Here is a 20,000-nt window from a genome sequence, read left to right as displayed (position 1 = left end):
GGAGTTATGACCTTTTTTGCAAGGAGATATCCTCTTCCCACCATGTAGTTCAAATAATGAACATATGTCAATTTCACACGTATATTAAGCTAGTAGTATATGGCCATTGTAGCACTTACTACAAGTAAGTATTTGCTTTATTTTTCTTATATGATATCTCTTTCTATGCTTTAGCCTCATCTAGAGATTTACTAAATGTGATGCCCCTTTTTTTCTTCACTGTATGATATATTATAAAGAATATAAAGACTGCCTGCTTTAGAGTAATGGGAAGTTAAACCATAAGTTTTGGTGTAAATTACTTTCAAGCATGAAGGAAGGTCATAGGAATATGTTAAAACTAGAAATTTAGTTCATGATTTCTTTCAGCTTCAACAACTATTAATATGAATAGAAACACATTTAAAGCAAATGTATATCTATATAATTATATACTAGTTTCACATTCTCAAAATCTGAAGCTAATAAATAGATAAATATACAAATGAAGTTATTCTACTGTACATTTTACAGACTCCCCCTCCAAATGCTCGACGGAAAATTGACCAGTTTGGAACCATGCCACGACAGCGAGACATTATCATGGGCGGAGAGGCCAACCACGGCTCGGCAACCACAGGGCGATCCAAGGGAGTCATGTTCGGTAAAGGCTTCCACTTCCTTCCATTCCGTGTGGCGGGAAAGCGGAGCACTTCGGCCCCCAACTTAGGTGACGGTGGTCTTCATGCATGAGTACAAACCTGCAACCCCCTCCCCCTATCCCCCCCCCAGATTTGTTCTTATGAGGGTCATCTTACAAATGGGATGAAAATTGATGGTAAGCATTCCTAATTGATGCTACACGTTTGGAGATCATAGAAGGATTGAATAAGTATAAAGCACATTTTGGGAGGGAACTGTTGCTTCGTTGGGTAGGTGGCTTGTATTTGTGAGCACCTGAAAATTATCTAGATACTTAATGTTACTGTTAATATACACATCTAAAATAATATTGATTACATTTGAAGATTACACTTTTTTTCTTCTTCTTCTTTTTGCATAGAAATAACAAATAACTTCAATTTTATTATAATATCAGTATGGAAACATCAGTTAAGCTCTGTTATACATATGAATGTTTTTTTTTTTCTCATTGTTTTTTTCATACTCAAAAGTGTATTTATGTAAACAAATCTTGAAATATGTCATAACAGTTGTTCCACTAGTTCTTTACCATCAATTTTATCCAAGCTCTGCTGGCAAAACTTTTCTTTGCAGAGAATTTTTTTCTAATGTTTCACCCAAATTAACTCAGTGTTGATTCACTCTCAGTTGCTAATTGGGAATGCTTTTATTTGCACAAGGTTGCAGAAAAATTGGTAACATGAGAAGGGGACATGTTATGTTGTGTGCTACCATAATTAGCAAACCAGATGTTTAATGTTTTTCACATATTACCAGCCAGTATTATTTTATTCGTAGAATATATGAATATCATTTTAAGCTTTATAAAGAATTACCTAGTAACTAGTAAAAGTCATTGTAGGTTTTTGAAATATTCAATTGAACTGGTAATCTTAGTCTAGTAGTAGAATTTTATGGATGGGTCTTGTTTGTCTGCTTAGAAGAAAAAAATCAAACCACCGATAATGTTTTGTGAATGAGAAACATTTATTTTCATTTGTAATAAAACCTTGTTTCAGGTTGCTTCTAGCAGAACCACAAATAAAGTTTATTGAAGATGCTTTGCTGGTAGAACGTAGAGTTAATTGCCACTTAGTTTACTTTTTCATTGGAAGAGGGACATTACATTGACTGTGCCTTTGGGTAAAGCATTTCCACTTAGTTCTCTTTACTGACTTCAAGCCATTTTACAGCATTTAGAACATCTTAAGGTTCATAGAAGGAGGTTTTGTCAGAGTGAGCTGCAAATCAGTTGTGCATGCACTGTCTGCAGATGGCCCCAAAATAGTCATAAAAGTAATTTGAAGTTATATGCATCATGAATAGTAATTGTAAATATAAGATTCATGTTTATGCTTTCACTGTCTGAGCATGAGACGTAACAAGCTCGAAACAGTTACATTAATATTTTCACTTCCTTCTAAATTGATTTTAACCCCTTCTCTAGAGTATCTTCAGTTGGCAGGATTGTTGTCATGACTGATCGAGTCAGGCCACCTGAGTTGTGTATCCTGTGTTGCCCTCGTTCAGCCCATCACTTTGTGTTTCCCTGAGTATTGGCTCGCGCTCCTCATTGGTTGTCTTTTACGCCTGGAATTTACGGATATATGTATACATTTATGTGTGTATATGTATACTGTGTATTTTGTGCATATTTAGTAATTTGATGGAGAAGTATACCTTTAACTTCATTATTATTAATATTGTTATTTGTATTATTATTATTATTATTATTATTATTATTATTTATTAATTTCCCTTGTTTTATTATTATTTGTTATCCTTTTTCTTCTAAATATTTGGGTTGAAATATATCAAGCTGGGCATCAGTTACAGTCAGATGAGATTTGAGTTTAACAAAGCTTTTCCTAGAAATACCGGCTGAGAGGAACTGCAACTTTGCTAAATTAGTTTGCAAAGATACATGTCAGTCAAATTTGTTTTTATATACAGTAGTTTTATTCTGCTCTTTGTAAGTTTTCAGTAATATCATGTACTTGATACTTTTTTTCTTTTTTTTTCTGTTGAATTTTGAATTAGGCTGCTTGATACTTTGCTTTTGTATTTTGACTAGTTGCATGGTACGGATAATTTGCATACCAAGTGCAAGTAGTGACAAAATGCCAAGATACAGGTACATATTTTTTGCAACTTATGATGAGTTATTTTGCATCAACTCCAGAACTTATTTTCCAAGCTATTGTTATGTAATATATAATATCTCAGAGCCAATTGACACTTATTGATATAACGTATTTTCATTTCCTTTTTTTTTTTTTTTTTTTTTTTTTTTTTTTTTTTTTTTTTTTTTTTTTTTTTTTTTTTTTTTTTTTTGTCTTAGCTTACTTATTGTCTGATTCATTGCATGTTGATTGCATTAATTTTATGCATTATTTTCTGCATTATTATATGCATTGTTATATACATTATTATATGCATTACACCATTTTTGTAGCTATGTACCTTCTTCAATATACATATGACATCTTTTATGATTTGTAGGTTGTCCAATATTGTTTAAGTAAGAAGTATGTAAATAGTGAATTTCTGACTCAAGATTACATATTAAAGTGAAAGCCATGGAAGCTTTAGTGTTTCAGTGATTGAAGTGATAGATTTTTTACATAATTTTTTTAGTTGGATTTCAATGTTATTTTTATTCATGCACCCCCAGCGGAAACAGAAATGCAGATGATTGACGACCTGCCTGAGGGAGAGTACGGGCATCCAGCAGACGGCATGATGGTCCCTGCCTCGTCAACACCAAGGGTTAACACGCTTGTTGGTCACAGGTCCCCGCCAATGCATCCCAAGGCAACAGGCATCAAAAAGATATTTACAAAGTGAGTATAGTATAACAGATCAGTAAATATCTGTGTGTGCTTGTTATTATATAATAGATCAGTAAATATCTGTGTACGTGTTTGTATTTTCGTTGCAGAGTGGGTATTATATGATAGATCAAATGATAACTGTGTATCTGTGTGTATGTTTCTCTTCGGCACTGCTTAAAGAGGGAGGCTGATGGTGCGTTAGTCACAGGATCCAAGGAGGTGCGGTGTATATGGAGAAGTTGAGTGATTTGGCAGGTCTCGATAAAGAAAAAGGAAAATGAGTATTCGTAGATTAATTTTTATTTATCTGTGTGTCCGTTACTTTGAGAAATAGCTGCTGCATGAAAGTTGTTCAGGCAGTTTGCCCATCCAAAACGGGCAGTGTTGTGTGCCTGTGTATTTGTATGTCAATTATCTTAAGAATCAGCATTGTTTGGGTTTTGTCCAAGTAATGTGCCCATCCTGAATAGGTGCATCTTGATTGGATACTACATTAAGAACAAAAAATAAACCAGAATTGATATCAGTGTGATATAATCCTACCTATGTGAAAGGAATGGCCAAACTGAGGGGATAAAATAACTTGACATTTTGAGCCATAGCATTAAATGCCTCTTTTTATTAAAATACCTAAAGATTGCTTTTTTTTTTTTAAGGCCTTCTCCAAGAAAGGATTTCAATGTTTTGAGCTAGGGCATCATATATTTTTGTGCTCCTTTTATTTTCACTTTGTATGTAGTCTTTTAACTTTTTGGAAGTTACTGTATTTTGTATACTAGATGCCCGCTTTATATATGTAATAAAAAGATTTTCCAATCATGGCAATGAGATTACTGTTATGAACTTGTCTTTTTATTTTCGCAGGCTCCGCCGTAGTAGTTCAGGTCATCTGGACAGTGATCTCGGCGATGGGGACTTTAGGCGAGGTGGAATGAGGGCCACAGCATCCGCTCGACTTGGCTGGACCTCGCCCACAACTACTTTCAAAGAGTACATATTAACAGAGTGAAAATAGCTTTGAAATATATCAGAGTATTCAATAGAATGTTAATGTTTTTTTTTATCTATGTGATATATATATATGTATGTATGTATGCATGCATGCATGTATGTATGTATGTATGTATGTATGTATGTATGTATGTATGTATGTATGTATGTATATATATATATATATATATATATATATATATATATATATATATATATATATATATATATATATATACACACACACACATATATATATATATATATATATATATATATATATATATATATATATATATATATAAATATATAATATATATATATATATATATATATACACACACACACATATATATATATATATATATATATATATATATATATATATATATATATCCTTCTTTTTTATATTTTATGGTATAATCTGAGTATTTTCAATACCCAGATATAATCTTCTTTAGCAGTTATGGATGTATGTGAGACATTAAGTCTTTATTAAACCATAGATATGAAACAGCTATTCTTATTTATAAATTTATTCATTAGTGACAATACTGAACAGTAATTTACCTCCTTCGTTCCTCTCAGGCCAGGTGAACCTTTCACTAGCTGGAGTTCTGAAACAATGGAGGCCTGGATTGGAGGTCTGGGTTTGAGTCAGTATTGCGCTGCTGTTCGCTGCTGGACAGAAAATGGTCACCATTTGTCACAAGTAACGCCTCAGCAGTTAGAGAGAGAACTAGGACTCCGTCATCCATTGCATAGAAAGAAACTCCAGTTGGCAATCGCGGCGAGATTATCTGGGAATCAGCTTAACACGCCGTTAGCCCGCTTGGATCATGCGTGGGTGTTACGTTGGCTGGATGATGTGGGTTTACCACAGTATAAAGACGCTTTTAGTGAAGCACGTATTGACGGGAGGGTGCTCAACTGCCTAACCTATGATGATTTAGCCTTCCTAAGATTTACAAATCTACTACATGTTACCTCATTGAAGCGTGGTATTCAGGTTAGTTGCTGTAAATGTTACAGTCCTTGCCTGCTATGTCATTATTTTTGAAAACAGTCAAGTTAAAGAGATGCTGTTCACCAGACCATCATTCCAAAATTTCCTTTCATTCCAGGTCCTGCGAGAACACAACTTTGATCCCACTGTGCTGAAGCGCCGTTCAGTGCCAGAAGAGGATCAAAGATCGAGAACACCAGCAGAAGTGGCACTGTGGACTAATCACCGTGTCATGGAATGGCTGCGAACTGTTGACCTCTCAGAGTATGCCCCCAATCTTAGAGGGTCAGGTGCGTATCTCCTCTCTGGCCAGTTCTTTGAAGTAACGAAGTTATTGGGAATATTTGGAAGGATAACTTTTGTTTCATGGTAAGCTTTACTGATATCTATGTTCTTGTGCGTACATAGGTGTTCATGGAGCGCTAATGGTGTATGAAGTGCGTTTCACCTCTGAGCTCTTGGCATCCCTGCTTTCCATCCCATCTGGAAAAACGCTCTTGAGACGACATTTGAACACGCACTTCAAGGAGTTGGTCGGTGCATCCATCGTGCAAGAGAAGAGGGAGTTGGAAGCTTCTTCAGGGTACACTCCTCTTACCACCTCTGCTAAAGTCAAGGTTGTATAAAACATATATTAGAAGTCCATAGGTACCCTTCTGTACTTATTTTTGTGTATTCAAATAACAGTTTGTTTGAGTTTTCTATATACCCTTCCCTGGGAGGAATAAGTGTGATCTTATATTTCACATTTTTCAGATGCCAAAGAAATCACAGTTCTCTCTAAAGCGCAAAAAGTCCAAATCGGAGCTAGAATTTGACGACCTGCTATGTCCTCTTGATGAGAAGCCCCCTGTAGGTGCTCTGCAGGACAAGGAAAAGGAGGTGAGGACTTGGGAAGTGGTGGAGAAGATAAAATCTCTAGAGGTGGAGAAGGTGGAGAAGATAAAGAGCATGGAAAAGGTGAAAGAGGTAAGAATGACATGGTTTTAAAAGGATGAGCATTTACATAATGCCATGAGTGGCTTATTCAAGGAATAACAGGTGCAGGGAAATAACACTTGGGCTGGTGAAGGATGTTTTGACTTATGTAAAGATACTCAAATATGTTGTTTATTTGTTTTTACTCCAGCTCAGTCCTTTAATGATTTTTGGTATATAAGAGTAGCATAGTTTCTTACAGACAAGGTTTATCAAGTTTATAGTGAGTCGCATGAGAAATAAGGAGTAACTTTAATGTTATGGCTGTAAGTTGCTGAATGTCTTATGAATCTAATTGCATATAAAAGATATTTGATGATAGAAAGAAACTTAGGTGGGTGATGTTTGTAAATTATTTTTATGAATAATTCAGTTGTGTGACCTAAAGATGTCCTGGTTTTTGGTTTTGGGATTTTAAAAAGTAGAATTTCTTTGGTTTTGGAAATTAGAATAAATATTGAGCAAACATCTCAAAGCACAGCAATTTAGTAGTTGTTTCATCCGTAATAAATAGTATTGAAGGTTATTGTACAGTGGGAAGTGGATAACAAGCATAATGAACAGGTTTGAATCTTTAAAGAGATTAGCATGGATTTCGACACATACTTTTAATATGCAGAGTAAATCATCTTCATTACATTCCTTAGTTAGCATTTAAATATGCTGAAGTTAGTAGATCTGACACTTAATATTTATCGAAGTTAATACCATGGCTAATTCTACCATTCAGTATCACTAAAAAAAGTTAAAGCACGTTAAGTATTACTTACAGAATGTAATTACTTTTGGTAGCTACAGTAGTTTGCTTTTATTTTTAAGCTGCATGATAAGATATGTAATGCATTAGTTAGATATGTTGATTTTTTTTCTTTCTTTCTTTTTTTTCAGTAAATATCAATTATAATAGAGATTGTGGAATGAGAGAGACCTTTTAAATATTTTGTGTTCATTAGATTTCACAAGTAAACATACATTTAAGCATTACACATCTTCATGTTACATAGACTGTAGTTAGTTTAATTTACAGAGACCTTGGTAAAACAGAGTGTATAAAGAATCCATAGTATGTTCACTGTATTTGCTTCATTGCATTGTAATAAGTACATGTAAACAAACCAATAAACTTCAGTGTGAGAAATCATAATACTAAAAGGAAATGAGGTTTGAGAATAGTTAAATATGATCTAAAGATTGGCCTCTTGGATTTTTATTGATTTGCTTTATATAGATGGATTCAGGTCACATGAAGATGGGCTCTGTTTGACTTAATTTCCTGTATTTCTTGAGTATGGTTTATGAAGCCTCTTGAGCTGTTGGCCATTGGCAGGTCTGGATAACCCTGAGAAATGCTTGGTATTCCATGATTATGTCTAAATTTTCCTGTTTTACTGAGGTCATTCAGTTAGAATGATGTTTGCAAATGCTGATAATGATAAAATATGAGTTTAAATATATTATTTATATGTGAATAGAAATTTTTAAAGAGCAGTCTAAAAATATATATATTGCATAACTACTAAGGTCAAAGTCTCTGGTGTATTGCATGACAAATTTTACATTGATTTCAAGCACTTGTTACATAGAGCACAGTATTTGTTTTGTATTCATGTCCATGTAAATTTCTTTGTTGTTGCCTTGCATGAAAAACAAAGGAATGTTTAATTCACTCTTTCCTTGTAGTAAGATTTCATTTCTTTGGGTGCAGCAGAGACATGCATCAGGCACGTTTTTATTTGTTTTTGTCAGTCATGCGAAAAGTTTTGTCCATGTGTGTAAAGTGTTATGGCTCTCAGCTTTCACGTGTGGTTAACCATTTTCTCTCTCCCGTGGCACTGCTTCCTGCAGACCAATGGTGATGGCAGACTTTGCTGAGGTGAGTTGTAGTGTTTCTCTACGAGTATTTGTTTGCTGTCCTTTTAGAGCAGAGTGCTTAGGTATAGATTTTTTTTTTTTTTTTTAGTTTCATTTTTGTCATTTATTTTGGTTTTAAGTATTTAGGAAACTTTTATTAGGAAAGGGGATTAAAATAGATTTTTCTTTTCTTCCGTGAAAGGGGTACAATATGTTTGTAAAACTTGTATGAATTAAAAAAATAAAAAAATAATGATATTGATCATTTTCATTTGAGAAAAAATTAGAGAGGGAGCTCTTATTGGCTCAAAGCTAATTCATTGCTCTGCCATCACAGCGACTCCACAGATCATCCGCGCCACCGTTGATTGGTCGTATCACGAAGGTCTAGAGGAGAGCAAGCGCTGGCAGCTTGGCTACCCTCACCATTCCTCGATCTGCCTGCAGCTCGTACCTTTGCCTATGCCTAGTGCCTGAATGCTAAAGTATTGGCCGGGACACACTTTTCTTCAAGATAAACAACATTGAAGTGGTTCTCTGGAGTGTGTTGTCATTAATATTTTTCTATAATTGATGAAATCCAAAAAGGTGCAGTAACTCTTTAAGATGTATAGCAGATGGTTCAGGAAAATCAAGCTGTTATGTCACTTTCATAGATTAGCTACAAGAGAGCCTCCTTGTTTCACTGTGCCCCAAAGGCCATCTGACCTCTTATGTGCCTTATTATTATATAAAAGGCATTATGAAGAATGCCATTCCAGGCAGGCAGTTTGGAGAAGAAGCACTTTTATAATCAAGGTGTGCATTCAGTGCGTGCTTGTTATCGGTGAAATATTTTACTACTGTTAGTTAAAACGTTGACTTTATGTGGATGTATCTACTTCTTTCCTTCAGTTACAAATACACAATACTAGTAATAAAGTACCTTGCTGACTCCCACTAGATGATATTTATGTTCTTCACATTTCATCTGGGTGTACTGAAATTCTCTTTGGTGGTCCCCCCAAATGACCAGTATGTCACTGCCTAGGCATGCACACAGATCTCAGCATGGAGGACCTGTGTTTAAATGTTTAGTCCTATGTGAGATAGTAAAGACTGCTGTCGAGAGAGAAACTTTACAACATTTTTAATTCCTTTTAGAATATTTATATTTTTGTGTTTATTTTTGACATGAGAGATCCTCTTTTATCACATTTTACTTTTTTGTTTGTTTAAAGAGATAAATATGTGATTTTATCTTCATTGTAATTGCATTGAACCTATTGATGTTAGCAGATATATGTTTTATTGAAGAAATTATCCACTTCTAGGTTAAGAATACTAAAGTCAAATACTTTCAATAATTTTTTTTCTTCTTTTTCTTTTTTTCTTTCTTTTTTTTTTGAAAGTCACTTTGATACTTTTTGTTGAGCATTTGTATGAGTTATGTATTTAATTTAAATTGTTTTAAGCAGCTTACGAATCAGACAGTCATTATTTTAAAACGTTGCATACTATGTGGTGCAGTTTGTTTGTGCTGTGTTATGGTTTGTGGGCAGCTGAATTGCAGCTTAGAAAATTAACAAGACTGATGGGAAATCTGTTTTAGAAATTGTTATGCTATGTAATATAGTAAGTGATTGACAGGGGCCTAAAAGTTTATGATTGTAAATTGATGTTATCAGTGAGGTAACATGCAGCTGATAAGCTCTTGTTATGAAAAGATATAACTTTGAACTTTATATAAAACTTTAACAAAAATTGTGTGATTTATCAACGGTAGAATTTTCTCTTTTTACAAAATAAATTTTAGAAACTGGTCTGTATATAGTATAAATACTTTTTCACCATTAGTCACATTTTTACATTGTCTCAGTGATTTGTAGGAAATTGGAACATTTGCCATTTGCTCTCATGGCCACAAGTCCCAAAATTTGGTAACAAAATAAAGTCAGTCATTAGTATTGTTTTTTTGTTTTTTTCATTTTATATGGCCTGCATAAATTTTTTGACACATTTGGAAAATGTGAAGGAAATCAGATGAAAAACTAATTTTTTTGTATTATTGAACTGTGGTTATATGACATAATAAAGGATGCCTCTAAATGACCATAATTTTGTTAAGGTAGCCCATCTGCCTTGGTCTGCTGATGCCATGGTTTTTGTTACCAGTGTTATGATTATAAGGCTTAGGAGGTGCAGAGCCTCATTTTTTCCCTTTCATTTTGATAAATTTATTAAGAATCAACACTGACTAAGATCCTGTTCTTAATATTTACAAAGATAAAAGAAGGTAATGAAAAGTAGCCAAAAGTTATTGTCATTTTTAAAAGAGAAGGCACCAAATACACAACTTTATTTGGAATTGAAAATAGAGAACATGTTTAGCTCGAGTTGGAAGCTTGATCTTCAGTAGGGTTAATAAATATCTACAATACTATTTAACTGCACTGGAGCAAGTACATTTAAAATACATTATTAAGACTTTCAGCATTCATAGATATTATTCCTCACGTCATACACAGAATATGATTTACATTTTGTATACTGTGAATAGATAATTATGATTCATTTCATCTTCAAGAAAGCTGCCAGATCTTTACGGAAATACCAGCTCTAAAAGCTGATGACAGAAGAGCTTATAAAGACTGAAAAGCAAAGCAAAGTTAACCATTCATCTGTTTATTTATCCTTGTTTCTTTTCGTGCAGTACTAATCTACTAATTTGGAAGTCAGAAATAATTATTAACTATTTATTTTTTAGTGATATGTTTTTGAGGTGCAATAATAGAATGTTGATGTGCTCCAAGATGACCAGAATGATCACAGGATTCCCTTAGCCCTAGTCACCTTGTTTACAATACTTAATTTGTAATATGCATAATCTACTGTGTGTGGAATTATATTAGGTTTTCAGAAAGAGTTTGAATGTTTTCTTTATGTAGTCACTGAAGAAATTTGTCCCTGTATTCATTTTTTTGCAGCTAGAAGTCTGAGATAACAAAATGACGATTGGTGAAGAAATAAAAAATATTTGAACCTGAGAAGATATGAAGAGATTCAGAGTTTTACATATTTATATAGTGGGTGTCCTCAGCTTCACAGGCCAAGACTGTGGAACTCTAACAGCACCAGTGGGGTGTAATTTTTAGTATACATTTTTAATAAAATAACAATGATTTTCAGTTTTGCTTTTTATGACTTTACCCCATGATGGAGATAAGAAGGTAGAGGAAAGCAGTTCACATACTTTTGTGTGTGTTTTGGGGAGGGGGGGTTAGTGTGCAAGCTAATACATTCAGTTTTGCTGATAAAATGTCAGAAAACTTTTGCCTCTGCCTTGAATAAGGAATCTAGGACTTTCAAACTGTCTTCTAAGAAACATTTTACACACACACACACAGACACACACACAGACACACACACACACACACAGACACACACACACACAGACACACACACACAGACACACACACAGACACACACACACACACACACACACACACACACAGACACACACACACACACACAGACACACACACACACAACACACACACACACACACACACACACACACACACACACACACACACACACACACACACACACACACACAGCCATTTTCTGGTTGAAAAAATTAAAACAAACTTTAATTGCATAAATAATTTATTTGCTAACACAACGCCCAGTAGGTAACTTATTTTATTTGGTAATAATTTGTATTATCTATTTTGTATTTGTATTGCTAAGAGTTACATTGTGTTCATTTTAATTAAGGCACATCATAATTTCTAATTAACTTCCATTTCCCTTCTCTTAAAGTCAACACATTTAGAAATGGATTATCTAGACATTTACAACTGGATACTAGTAAACTACCATTATATATTTTCAAGTAAAAGGAAATTGTAAATTTAAATCACAGACTATACCATTTTCCAGAACACAAATATTTGCTACATCTGTAATGCCAATGCATTTTGTCAACTGAAAGATGTGAACGGTGAAGAGAAAAAAAATCACTCTAAAACAAAGAAGTAGAAATAATAGGTTTGTCATTATCACCTCTCATTAGTCAGTGTTAACAAAATGTATTAATATGCTGCTGCAATTCCTTCTTCCTCCGACAAATACCGCTGAACTCAGTTTGTTTTACATTATGAAAAGAAGCATTGGTGCTCAATATTTATGTAACAATATGATAGGATACATCCCTAGCAGGAAAACTGACAATAAATGATATTACAAGACCTGTAAAAAAAAGGGAAACAAGTACATTTACTCTTGTGTGTCTTCTAAACTGTAGCGTGACAGTGGTAATCACAAAAGTAACTGCAAACCTTCTTTTTCTTCCTTTTGGTAATAAAGTTTCCAGGAAGGGCATCCTCGAACTACTGCAGTCAAGGAAACCAAGTAGTCTGGTATTTCATGATCTTGCTTTGAAATCTGAGATCATAAGAAGTGGTACAGTGTGACCACAGGGGGAGGGGGTCTGTAGAGGGAAATTAACCTTGATGGGGAGGGGGAACATGGCCCTCCACTTTTCTCAATACCGAGGAAGGCGCAGATGTCCTTTAGTTCTTGTTCTCAGCGACCAGCTTAGACGTCATCCAGCTCGAGAGTTGAGGGACACATGGGGGCGCTTCCGCTGCTTGACGACGTCCTTTGACGGGCAGCAGAAGCGCCTTTACCGTGCCAGCCTGCATGGAGTCCCGAGGATGCCCGACCGTGGTTTTGCTGAAATAAAAACAATGGGGAAAGTAAATATATATGTTAGATGGACGACTAGAAGAGTATTAACAATGCATAAGGATGATGTTAAATAATAGTCATTAAAATATAACCAAAACCTTAACTTGACAGATAATACGACAGAGAAATGACTGGTGTCATTAGATAACTACTCAACAAAACTCACCGTCGACACCTGCTTCAGCCACTCTTTGTTGTTGAAATCGAGCTTCGAATCGAAATAAAAGTCGTTGATGTAAGAAAGAAGTTGGTCCACTTTCTCTGGAAATTCCTCGGTCGTCTTGGGTGTTTCCTGAAGGAGAGATGTGTGTGGTTACCGTGATGGGGTGTTCAGGGGCTGTATGGATAGATGGCTGCGTCAATATACATACTTGTGTGTGCGTGTGCGTGTGCGTGTGCGTGTGCGTGTGCGTGTGCGTGTGCGTGTGCGTGTGCGTGTGCGTGTGCGTGTGCGTGTGTGTGTGTGTGTGTGTGTGTGTGTGTGTGTGTGTGTGTGTGTGTGTGTGTGTGTGTGTGTGTGTGTGTGTGTGTGTGTGTGTGTGTGTGTGTGTGTCACTGATCTAAAAAAAAAAAATTAGATCAGTGGTGTGTGTGTGTGCGTGTGTGTGTGTGTGTGTGTGTGTGTGTGAGAGAGAGGGAGAGAGAGAGAGAGAGAGAGAGTGTGTGTGTGAATGTGAGTGTGTTTATACTTTATCCACTGATCTATCTCCTCCCCGCACCTCCGGCTCCTCCGTGGTGGCCTTCAAAGGACCCACGAAACTGATCTTGGGCGCCAGACCGACAGCAGCTCTTGCTTTGTTCACCATGAAGTCCACGATCTCGTACTCATTACTTTGCTTCATAAGATTGTTCTTGATCTGGAAAGGAAGATGGGAAATGACGGGTTGGTATTAATGCCGTGTTTACCTTTGAGGTTTCATTAGGTAAATTTCAAGGACCTTTCTGGACTCATTACTGTGGGTCAAGGAGAAGAATCTCGAGCATTTTCCTAACTTATTCATTCGCTTTTTGACATAGCATTCGCTCCCGTTTTCCTTCTCTCACTCTCTCAAACCCCTTCCCTCTCCCAACTAAATCTCTTTCCCTGTCCCTTTCCTTTCCTCTTACCCTTCCCCAATTCCCCTTTATATTTCCTCCTTCCCTTTCTGCTTCCTCTCCCTTTCCCAGTCCCCCTTTTCCTTTCCCATTAACTCTTTCTACTTCCCACTTCCCGTCTCCGCCTCCCATTTCTCATTTTTTCTGTTTACCCCTTTCCCTTCTTACATTCTCATTTCCTCTCTTCCTTTCTCGTTCCCCCTTTTTTCTCTCCTTTCTATTTAAACTTTCCCCTCTCTCATTCCCATTCCCCTCTTTCCTCTTTCCCTTTCTCCTTTTCTACTTACCCTCTCCCCATTCCCTTTTCCCTTTTCCTTCCCCCCTCCCCAGTCCCCCTTCAACTCCCACACCCTTGCAATCCCTCCCCGCTTCCCTCTTCGCTTCCCCAATCCCCCTCCCCCTCACCCTACACCCCTCACCCGTCTCCCCTCTCCCCTTCACCTACCTCTTCGAAGCTCCTGATGACGAGTGTGAGAAGCAAGTTGATCATGATGATGCTGTTGAAGAAGGCGAAGACGAAGAAGGTGATCGGGCCCAGCTTTGGGGAGGAGTTCACCATCCCCTCGTAGTCGAATTTCCCTGCGGTGGGGAAGGAAGAGGGGTATAGAGAGGAGGAAGAGAAAACGGTCGGGGGGAGGGGGACGAGGAAAACCGAGGGAAAGGGGGAAGGAATTTCAAGGAACAGTGGAAAGTGGAAAGCGATGTATGCTAATTTATCTATATTAAGAAAAAGAAATGAGTATTTACGTATATGTGTATGTAGGCCTACAAGTAAATGCATGTATATACATATGAATGTATATACGTATATATGTACGTATGTATGTATATACGTTTATTCATACATATGTGTATATGCGTACATATGTATGCATGTATAAATGAACGTAAATATAAATACGAACTTCTGTCCCTCACCTAACATTGCCGCGAACGTCGCCTCTATAGCGGACACGAAATTATTGAAGTCGATGTGGCTCCCGTTGTGCATCAGGTAGAACAGCTGCGCGAACGCCAAGAAGGACTGTGCAAATGCAGGAGTTCATGTTATTTTTTTTTAACGGGATTACATGCAACTGCGATGTTATTATCTTGAATTACATCAGTCATTTGTTCTCATTCATAACCTCTTCATTATTCGTGGGATGTGGGATGTGTGTAAAATCTACTGTTGATGAAACGTGGGGAAAAAGATATGAGAAATAAAGCATGATTGATAATGAAGGAAATATGATAGGGCGAGGGAAGTGCAAGAGTGAGCGGTGTGTAATCAGGAGAGAAATAAAATACACAAATAAATAAACACACGCACGCGCGCGCGCACACACACACACACACACACACACACACACACACACACACACACACACACACACACACACACACACGCATGCACGCACACAGACACACACACACACACACACACACACACACACACACACACACACACACACACACAAAACCGTCCACAACCCTTCCCCCACACACAAATACCTCATCCCCCCCACACACACATACCTCCACACACACCCTACACACATACCTTCTCCCCCCCCCCATACACACACAAAACCCTCCAAACCCTCCCCCCCCCCCACACACACACATACCTCCTCAACCCACCCACCCCATACACACAATACCCTCCCCTCCCCCCTACACACACATACACACACCAACTCACCAGCAGAAAGGCGATCATGAACCCCGAGAGATCCGACGCGCACTGCTTCAGCGTCGACGTCAGGAGCCCCATCCGCTTGTTGAACTTGAGGAGCTTGATGAACTTAAGCGTCGAGAAGAAAACCAAGAAGCTGATGATGTAGAGGAAGATCTCGTCGATGGAGGCTGCGTACTCGAGCTTGATGTAACCGCTGCCGCCCGTCTCCTTGAATTTGTTGACGATGGAGATGCCTAACACGGTTCTGAGGGAGGGGAGGGGAGGTGCGTGAAGGTGGTGGGAGGGGAGGGAAGGAGGGAGGGGTAGGATGAGGGAATGAAAAGGGAGGAAGAGGGAGGGGAAACAGAAAGATGGAGGGAGAGGGAGGGGGAGGGGAGAGAGAGAGAGAGAGACAGAGACAGAGACAGAGAGAGGGGAGACAGAGACAGAAAGACAAAAACAAACAAACAGCCAAACCAAACGAGAACACGACCCCAACACCCACTCACCGTATCCCATAGAAGGCAATGGCGCTCCAGCCAAGGCCAACAACCACCAGTTCGAGGTAGTTCCAAGGGTCGTTCCAGTACTGCCGCTTGTCCCTGCACATCCCCTTGAGCTCGCAGTAGGTGTAGTAGACGATGAAGAGGATGAAGATGCCCTCGCAGATCATGACGAAGAGCCCGAAGCCCTCACTATAGCGGAGCAGTTTGATGGGGTTGAATTTGACGAAGGCGTGGAGGGCGCCTGGTGTAGGGAGGGAGGAGGGAGGAGGGAGGGGGTGAGTCGTGAATGATGTGGGTGGTTTAGGCAAGTAGATGTATTGTAAATAAAGGAAGAATGAAGTGTATCATAAATAAACGTAGATAAACATGTAAATATATTGAAGTAAATACTGGTAAATACGATTATAGAACAACTATAGAGTTAAAGGAAGTGTTTATTTATTTATACTTAATAAACAAATGAACCATCAACCAAACATTTAATAAATGGTTCCCTGTGCCCCCATGTCCCTTACCCTCGGGCCCTTGCTCCATGACGATCCTACAGGCAGCGAAGAGGTTGACCTGCGCGTTGTACAGGGAAAACTCGACGAAGACGGCCCTGGTTCGCTCGTCCATCCAGCCGTCCCGTTCCAGCTGCTCTATCTTGGCCTTGAGCTTCTCCTTGCTGCCTATTAGCTTGACGACGTATCTGCAGGGGAGGAGGAGGAGGAGGAGGTAGGAGGGGGGAACAGAGAGAGGAGAAGGAGAGTGAAAACAGAAAGGAACTCCCACCCCACAAAAAAAAAATCCTAAAATCAGTACCCAAACAGAGACTCAAGTCCCCTCCCCCTCCCTCTCCCGTAACCCACAGACCAAGAACTCACCCTCCCGCCCCGTACACGTCCACCGACCCCCAGAAGGGGACGCCCTCGAGCTCCAAGGCGCCGCGATACGTGTACTCCTCCTGGGGCCTCTTCCTCTCCGGCAAGGGCTTCCACCCGACGTCGAAGTCCCTCTTCTCCTCGTCCACGATGGAGGACTTGTCTCGGCACTCGTTCGTCACGCTGCGGATCTGCTTGGGAACTTTGCAGGTCTCTGGGGGGAGGCAAGAGGGAAATGTTGGAGCTTCGGGACTTTGGGGGACTTCATGTTGATGTTAAAGTTATGATGAAATATTATATATATTAGGTTTTTGATGAAATATAGTATGTAGTATTAGATTTATGATGACATATATATGATTTTAAATTTATAAATGAAAATTCTTTTACTCTACTTCGATATGCATGAATACATGCACACACACAAACACACACACACACACACACACACACACACACACACACACACACACACACACACACACACACACACACACACACACACACACACACACACACACACACACACACACACACACAAACACACACACACACACACACACACACACACACACACACACACGACTCACTTTCTTCAATCCGCACTTGTCTGAGTGTGGCGTAACCCAGCAACAGGTTCACACGGTCTTGAAGCATCTTGGTGTTGTCATGTTTGGGGTCCAGTCTGCCGTGGTAGTTGTCGTTCATGAGAATCTCCTCCAGGAACACGACCTTCATCCAGTGGTAGAAGTACGAGCAGTTCTGAACCTGAAATCAAAGCGAAAGGGGTCGTGAGTCATGATGTATTTTCTTTTCTCACTTTTCTTTTCTTTTTTCTTGTTCTATTTTTTCTCTCTCTCTTTTTCCTACAACTACTACTACTTTTTCTTCTTTCATTCTTTCTTTTCTCTCTTCTTTCCCCCTTCTCCTTCCTCTCCCACTCCCACTCCCTCTTCCTCCTCTCTTTTTCTTTCCTATTTCACGAAACACAATACCCCCCCCCCAAAAAAAAAATAATAATAATAATGATAATAATAATAATAAATAAATAAGTAAAAACTCACATCATACAGATTGATATCCGGATCGTACGTCTCGAGAGAAGCCAAGATGAAGTTGTTAGTCAGTTCCTCCGTCATGAGGAAGCTGTTGGGGTCCCTGTTGCCGTGGCTGAGGATGAGGACGACCCAGATGAAGAAGGAGTAGGCGCCGATGTCGTAAATAATGTCCCACATCTTGATTTCCTTCTTGCGCTGGTCTCGCGCGGCCTTCAGCTGTTTCTCGTCCACCGGCTTGTACTCCGCCTTTTTCTTGACTCGTTCCTCTGTGAAAGGTTTCATTTGATTTGATTTTATGTTTATTTTTATTTATTTATGAGGGTGGAAGGTTTGTTTCTAAGGGGGGGAAGGAGGGTATGGGTTTAGGGAGGGAGGGAGAGGAGAGAGATCGTGCGTGAAGGAAAGGAGAGAATTAATAATGCGAAGAGAGGGAGGGAAAGGAAGGGAATCATTATATCATGGGTGGAGACAGGGAGGGGAAAGGAAACATACAAAATACACAGGAATCGAAAACTGGCGAGAGAGGATAATATAGTAAAGATCTCCTTAACAAACCCCGTCCAATAGCCTCTCCCCGAAACCCCCACCCTTAAATCTCGACTCCTAATTTCTCCTCAACCCCAACCATCAACCCCCTCCACCCACCCGCAAAACCCCGTCCACTATCCTCTCCCCGACCCCCACCATCCTCACCCCAGACGGCCAAAACCCCTAAAAAAACACAACACAGTAACCTACTTGTCCCCAGCGCGTGCATCCATTCCTCGTCCTCGCCCAGCTCAGGATCTCTCTCGTCGTTCTCTGCGTCGTCCTCCTCTTCGTTGGGCGACTTGCAGATGGCGCTGAAGATCATGGCCATGATGAACACCTGTCGTGGGTAATTAAGACACTGAATGGATAGACTACACGTTGCGCATACCGGTACATGCTCAGTTTTATAGACAGGTACATACATACATACATATAAACACCTACCCATCCATACATGTAAACGAAACACACACACACACACACACACACACACACACACACACACACACACACACACACACACACACACACACACACACACACACACACACACACTTACACACACACACTTACACACACACACACACACACACCCCACCTACCCACCCACCTTAATAGGCTGAGTGAGCAAGACGGAGGTGAAGAAGGAGACGAAGAGGGCGCTGAGCCACTTCGCCGTCCTCTCCTCGCCGAAGGCCACGCCGTACGCGAAGGTGAAGAACCCGCCGGCGCCGATGGAGAGGATGGCGACCAACCATGCCACGTAGAGCATCCACCTGTGGGAGGGGAAAAGGAGGCGAAGGTGGAGTGAGGGGCAGAGTCGAGAGGAATGAAGTGGATAAAGGAAGAAGTGGAGGAATGTAGGAGTAGGAGAGGGGAAAGAAATGTGGGGGTGGGGATAAAAGGGGAGGAGGAAACGGGAAGAGAAGGTGAGGTGAAGTGAGGTTCGGGTTTGGGGAAAGATGGAGGGTGGGGTTGGAGTAGGAAGGATAATGGCGAGGGGAAGAAAGTGGGGGATAAGAGGGAAGAAAAAAAGGGGAAATGAGAGATGGAGTGTGCTTAGGGTTAGGGAAGGAGTAATAGGAAGTGTGAATAAGTGGTTTGAAGTAGAGGAAAAAAGTAGGAGGTGATTGAGGTAAGAGAAATAAGTGGAAGCCGACTGAAGCAAAAGCTATAAACGGGAGGCGATTGAAGTCAGCATACAAGTGGAATAAAAGAAAAAAAAAGTAAA

The 20,000-nt window shown here is 39.1% G+C and overlaps 2 protein-coding genes across 15 annotated transcripts in view; one reads left to right on the top strand and one right to left on the bottom strand.

The window, feature by feature from the left end:
- The window catches only part of LOC119573344, a 94,117-nt gene extending 82,628 nt beyond the window's left edge, over positions 1-11,489 (top strand). For 6 of the 14 annotated variants that reach the window (XM_037920559.1, XM_037920550.1, XM_037920556.1 and 3 more), the window contains 9 exons: positions 514-709; positions 3,338-3,506; positions 4,362-4,487; positions 5,076-5,496; positions 5,612-5,783; positions 5,902-6,110; positions 6,250-6,462; positions 8,317-8,344; positions 8,660-11,489. In XM_037920559.1, the coding sequence (XP_037776487.1) occupies positions 514-709; positions 3,338-3,506; positions 4,362-4,487; positions 5,076-5,496; positions 5,612-5,783; positions 5,902-6,110; positions 6,250-6,462; positions 8,317-8,343 (1,533 nt within the window). In that variant the 3' untranslated portion in view covers position 8,344; positions 8,660-11,489. The remainder of the gene's footprint in view (positions 1-513; positions 710-3,337; positions 3,507-4,361; positions 4,488-5,075; positions 5,497-5,611; positions 5,784-5,901; positions 6,111-6,249; positions 6,463-8,316; positions 8,345-8,659) is intronic. The other 8 variants (XM_037920558.1, XM_037920555.1, XM_037920549.1 and 5 more) reach the window with 4 other exon arrangements.
- A 987-nt stretch (positions 11,490-12,476) lies between these two features.
- Positions 12,477-19,098, bottom strand: LOC119573343 (polycystic kidney disease 2-like 2 protein). Its single transcript, XM_037920544.1, has 12 exons — positions 18,977-19,098; positions 18,245-18,504; positions 17,771-17,948; positions 17,184-17,394; positions 16,833-17,008; positions 16,321-16,558; positions 15,836-16,076; positions 15,070-15,175; positions 14,597-14,730; positions 13,776-13,913; positions 13,223-13,348; positions 12,477-13,041 (listed from the first exon to the last, which is right to left on the bottom strand). Exons 1-12 carry the CDS (start codon positions 19,095-19,097, stop codon positions 12,904-12,906), a joined length of 2,067 nt encoding a protein of 688 aa, XP_037776472.1. The 5' UTR covers position 19,098; the 3' UTR covers positions 12,477-12,903.
- Between the last annotated feature and the right edge of the window lie 902 nt (positions 19,099-20,000).

This window comes from Penaeus monodon, chromosome 5, assembly GCF_015228065.2.
Source record: "Penaeus monodon isolate SGIC_2016 chromosome 5, NSTDA_Pmon_1, whole genome shotgun sequence".
NCBI lineage: Eukaryota > Metazoa > Arthropoda > Malacostraca > Decapoda > Penaeidae > Penaeus > Penaeus monodon.
This window is presented reverse-complemented; position numbering and strand designations above follow the sequence as displayed.

Bases quoted from the DNA above. Each gene is read 5' to 3' on its own strand.
- LOC119573343 (XM_037920544.1), bottom strand. From the start codon at position 19,097: ATGGCCATGATCTTCAGCGCCATCTGCAAGTCGCCCAACGAAGAGGAG. The intron at 17,949-18,244 runs GTGAGTTTTTAC...CTTTGATTTCAG, and splicing joins CGGATATCAATCTGTATGAT to GTTCAGAACTGCTCGTACTT. The intron at 16,559-16,832 runs GTAAGGGACATG...TCCCTACACCAG, and splicing joins CATGGAGCAAGGGCCCGAGG to GCGCCCTCCACGCCTTCGTC.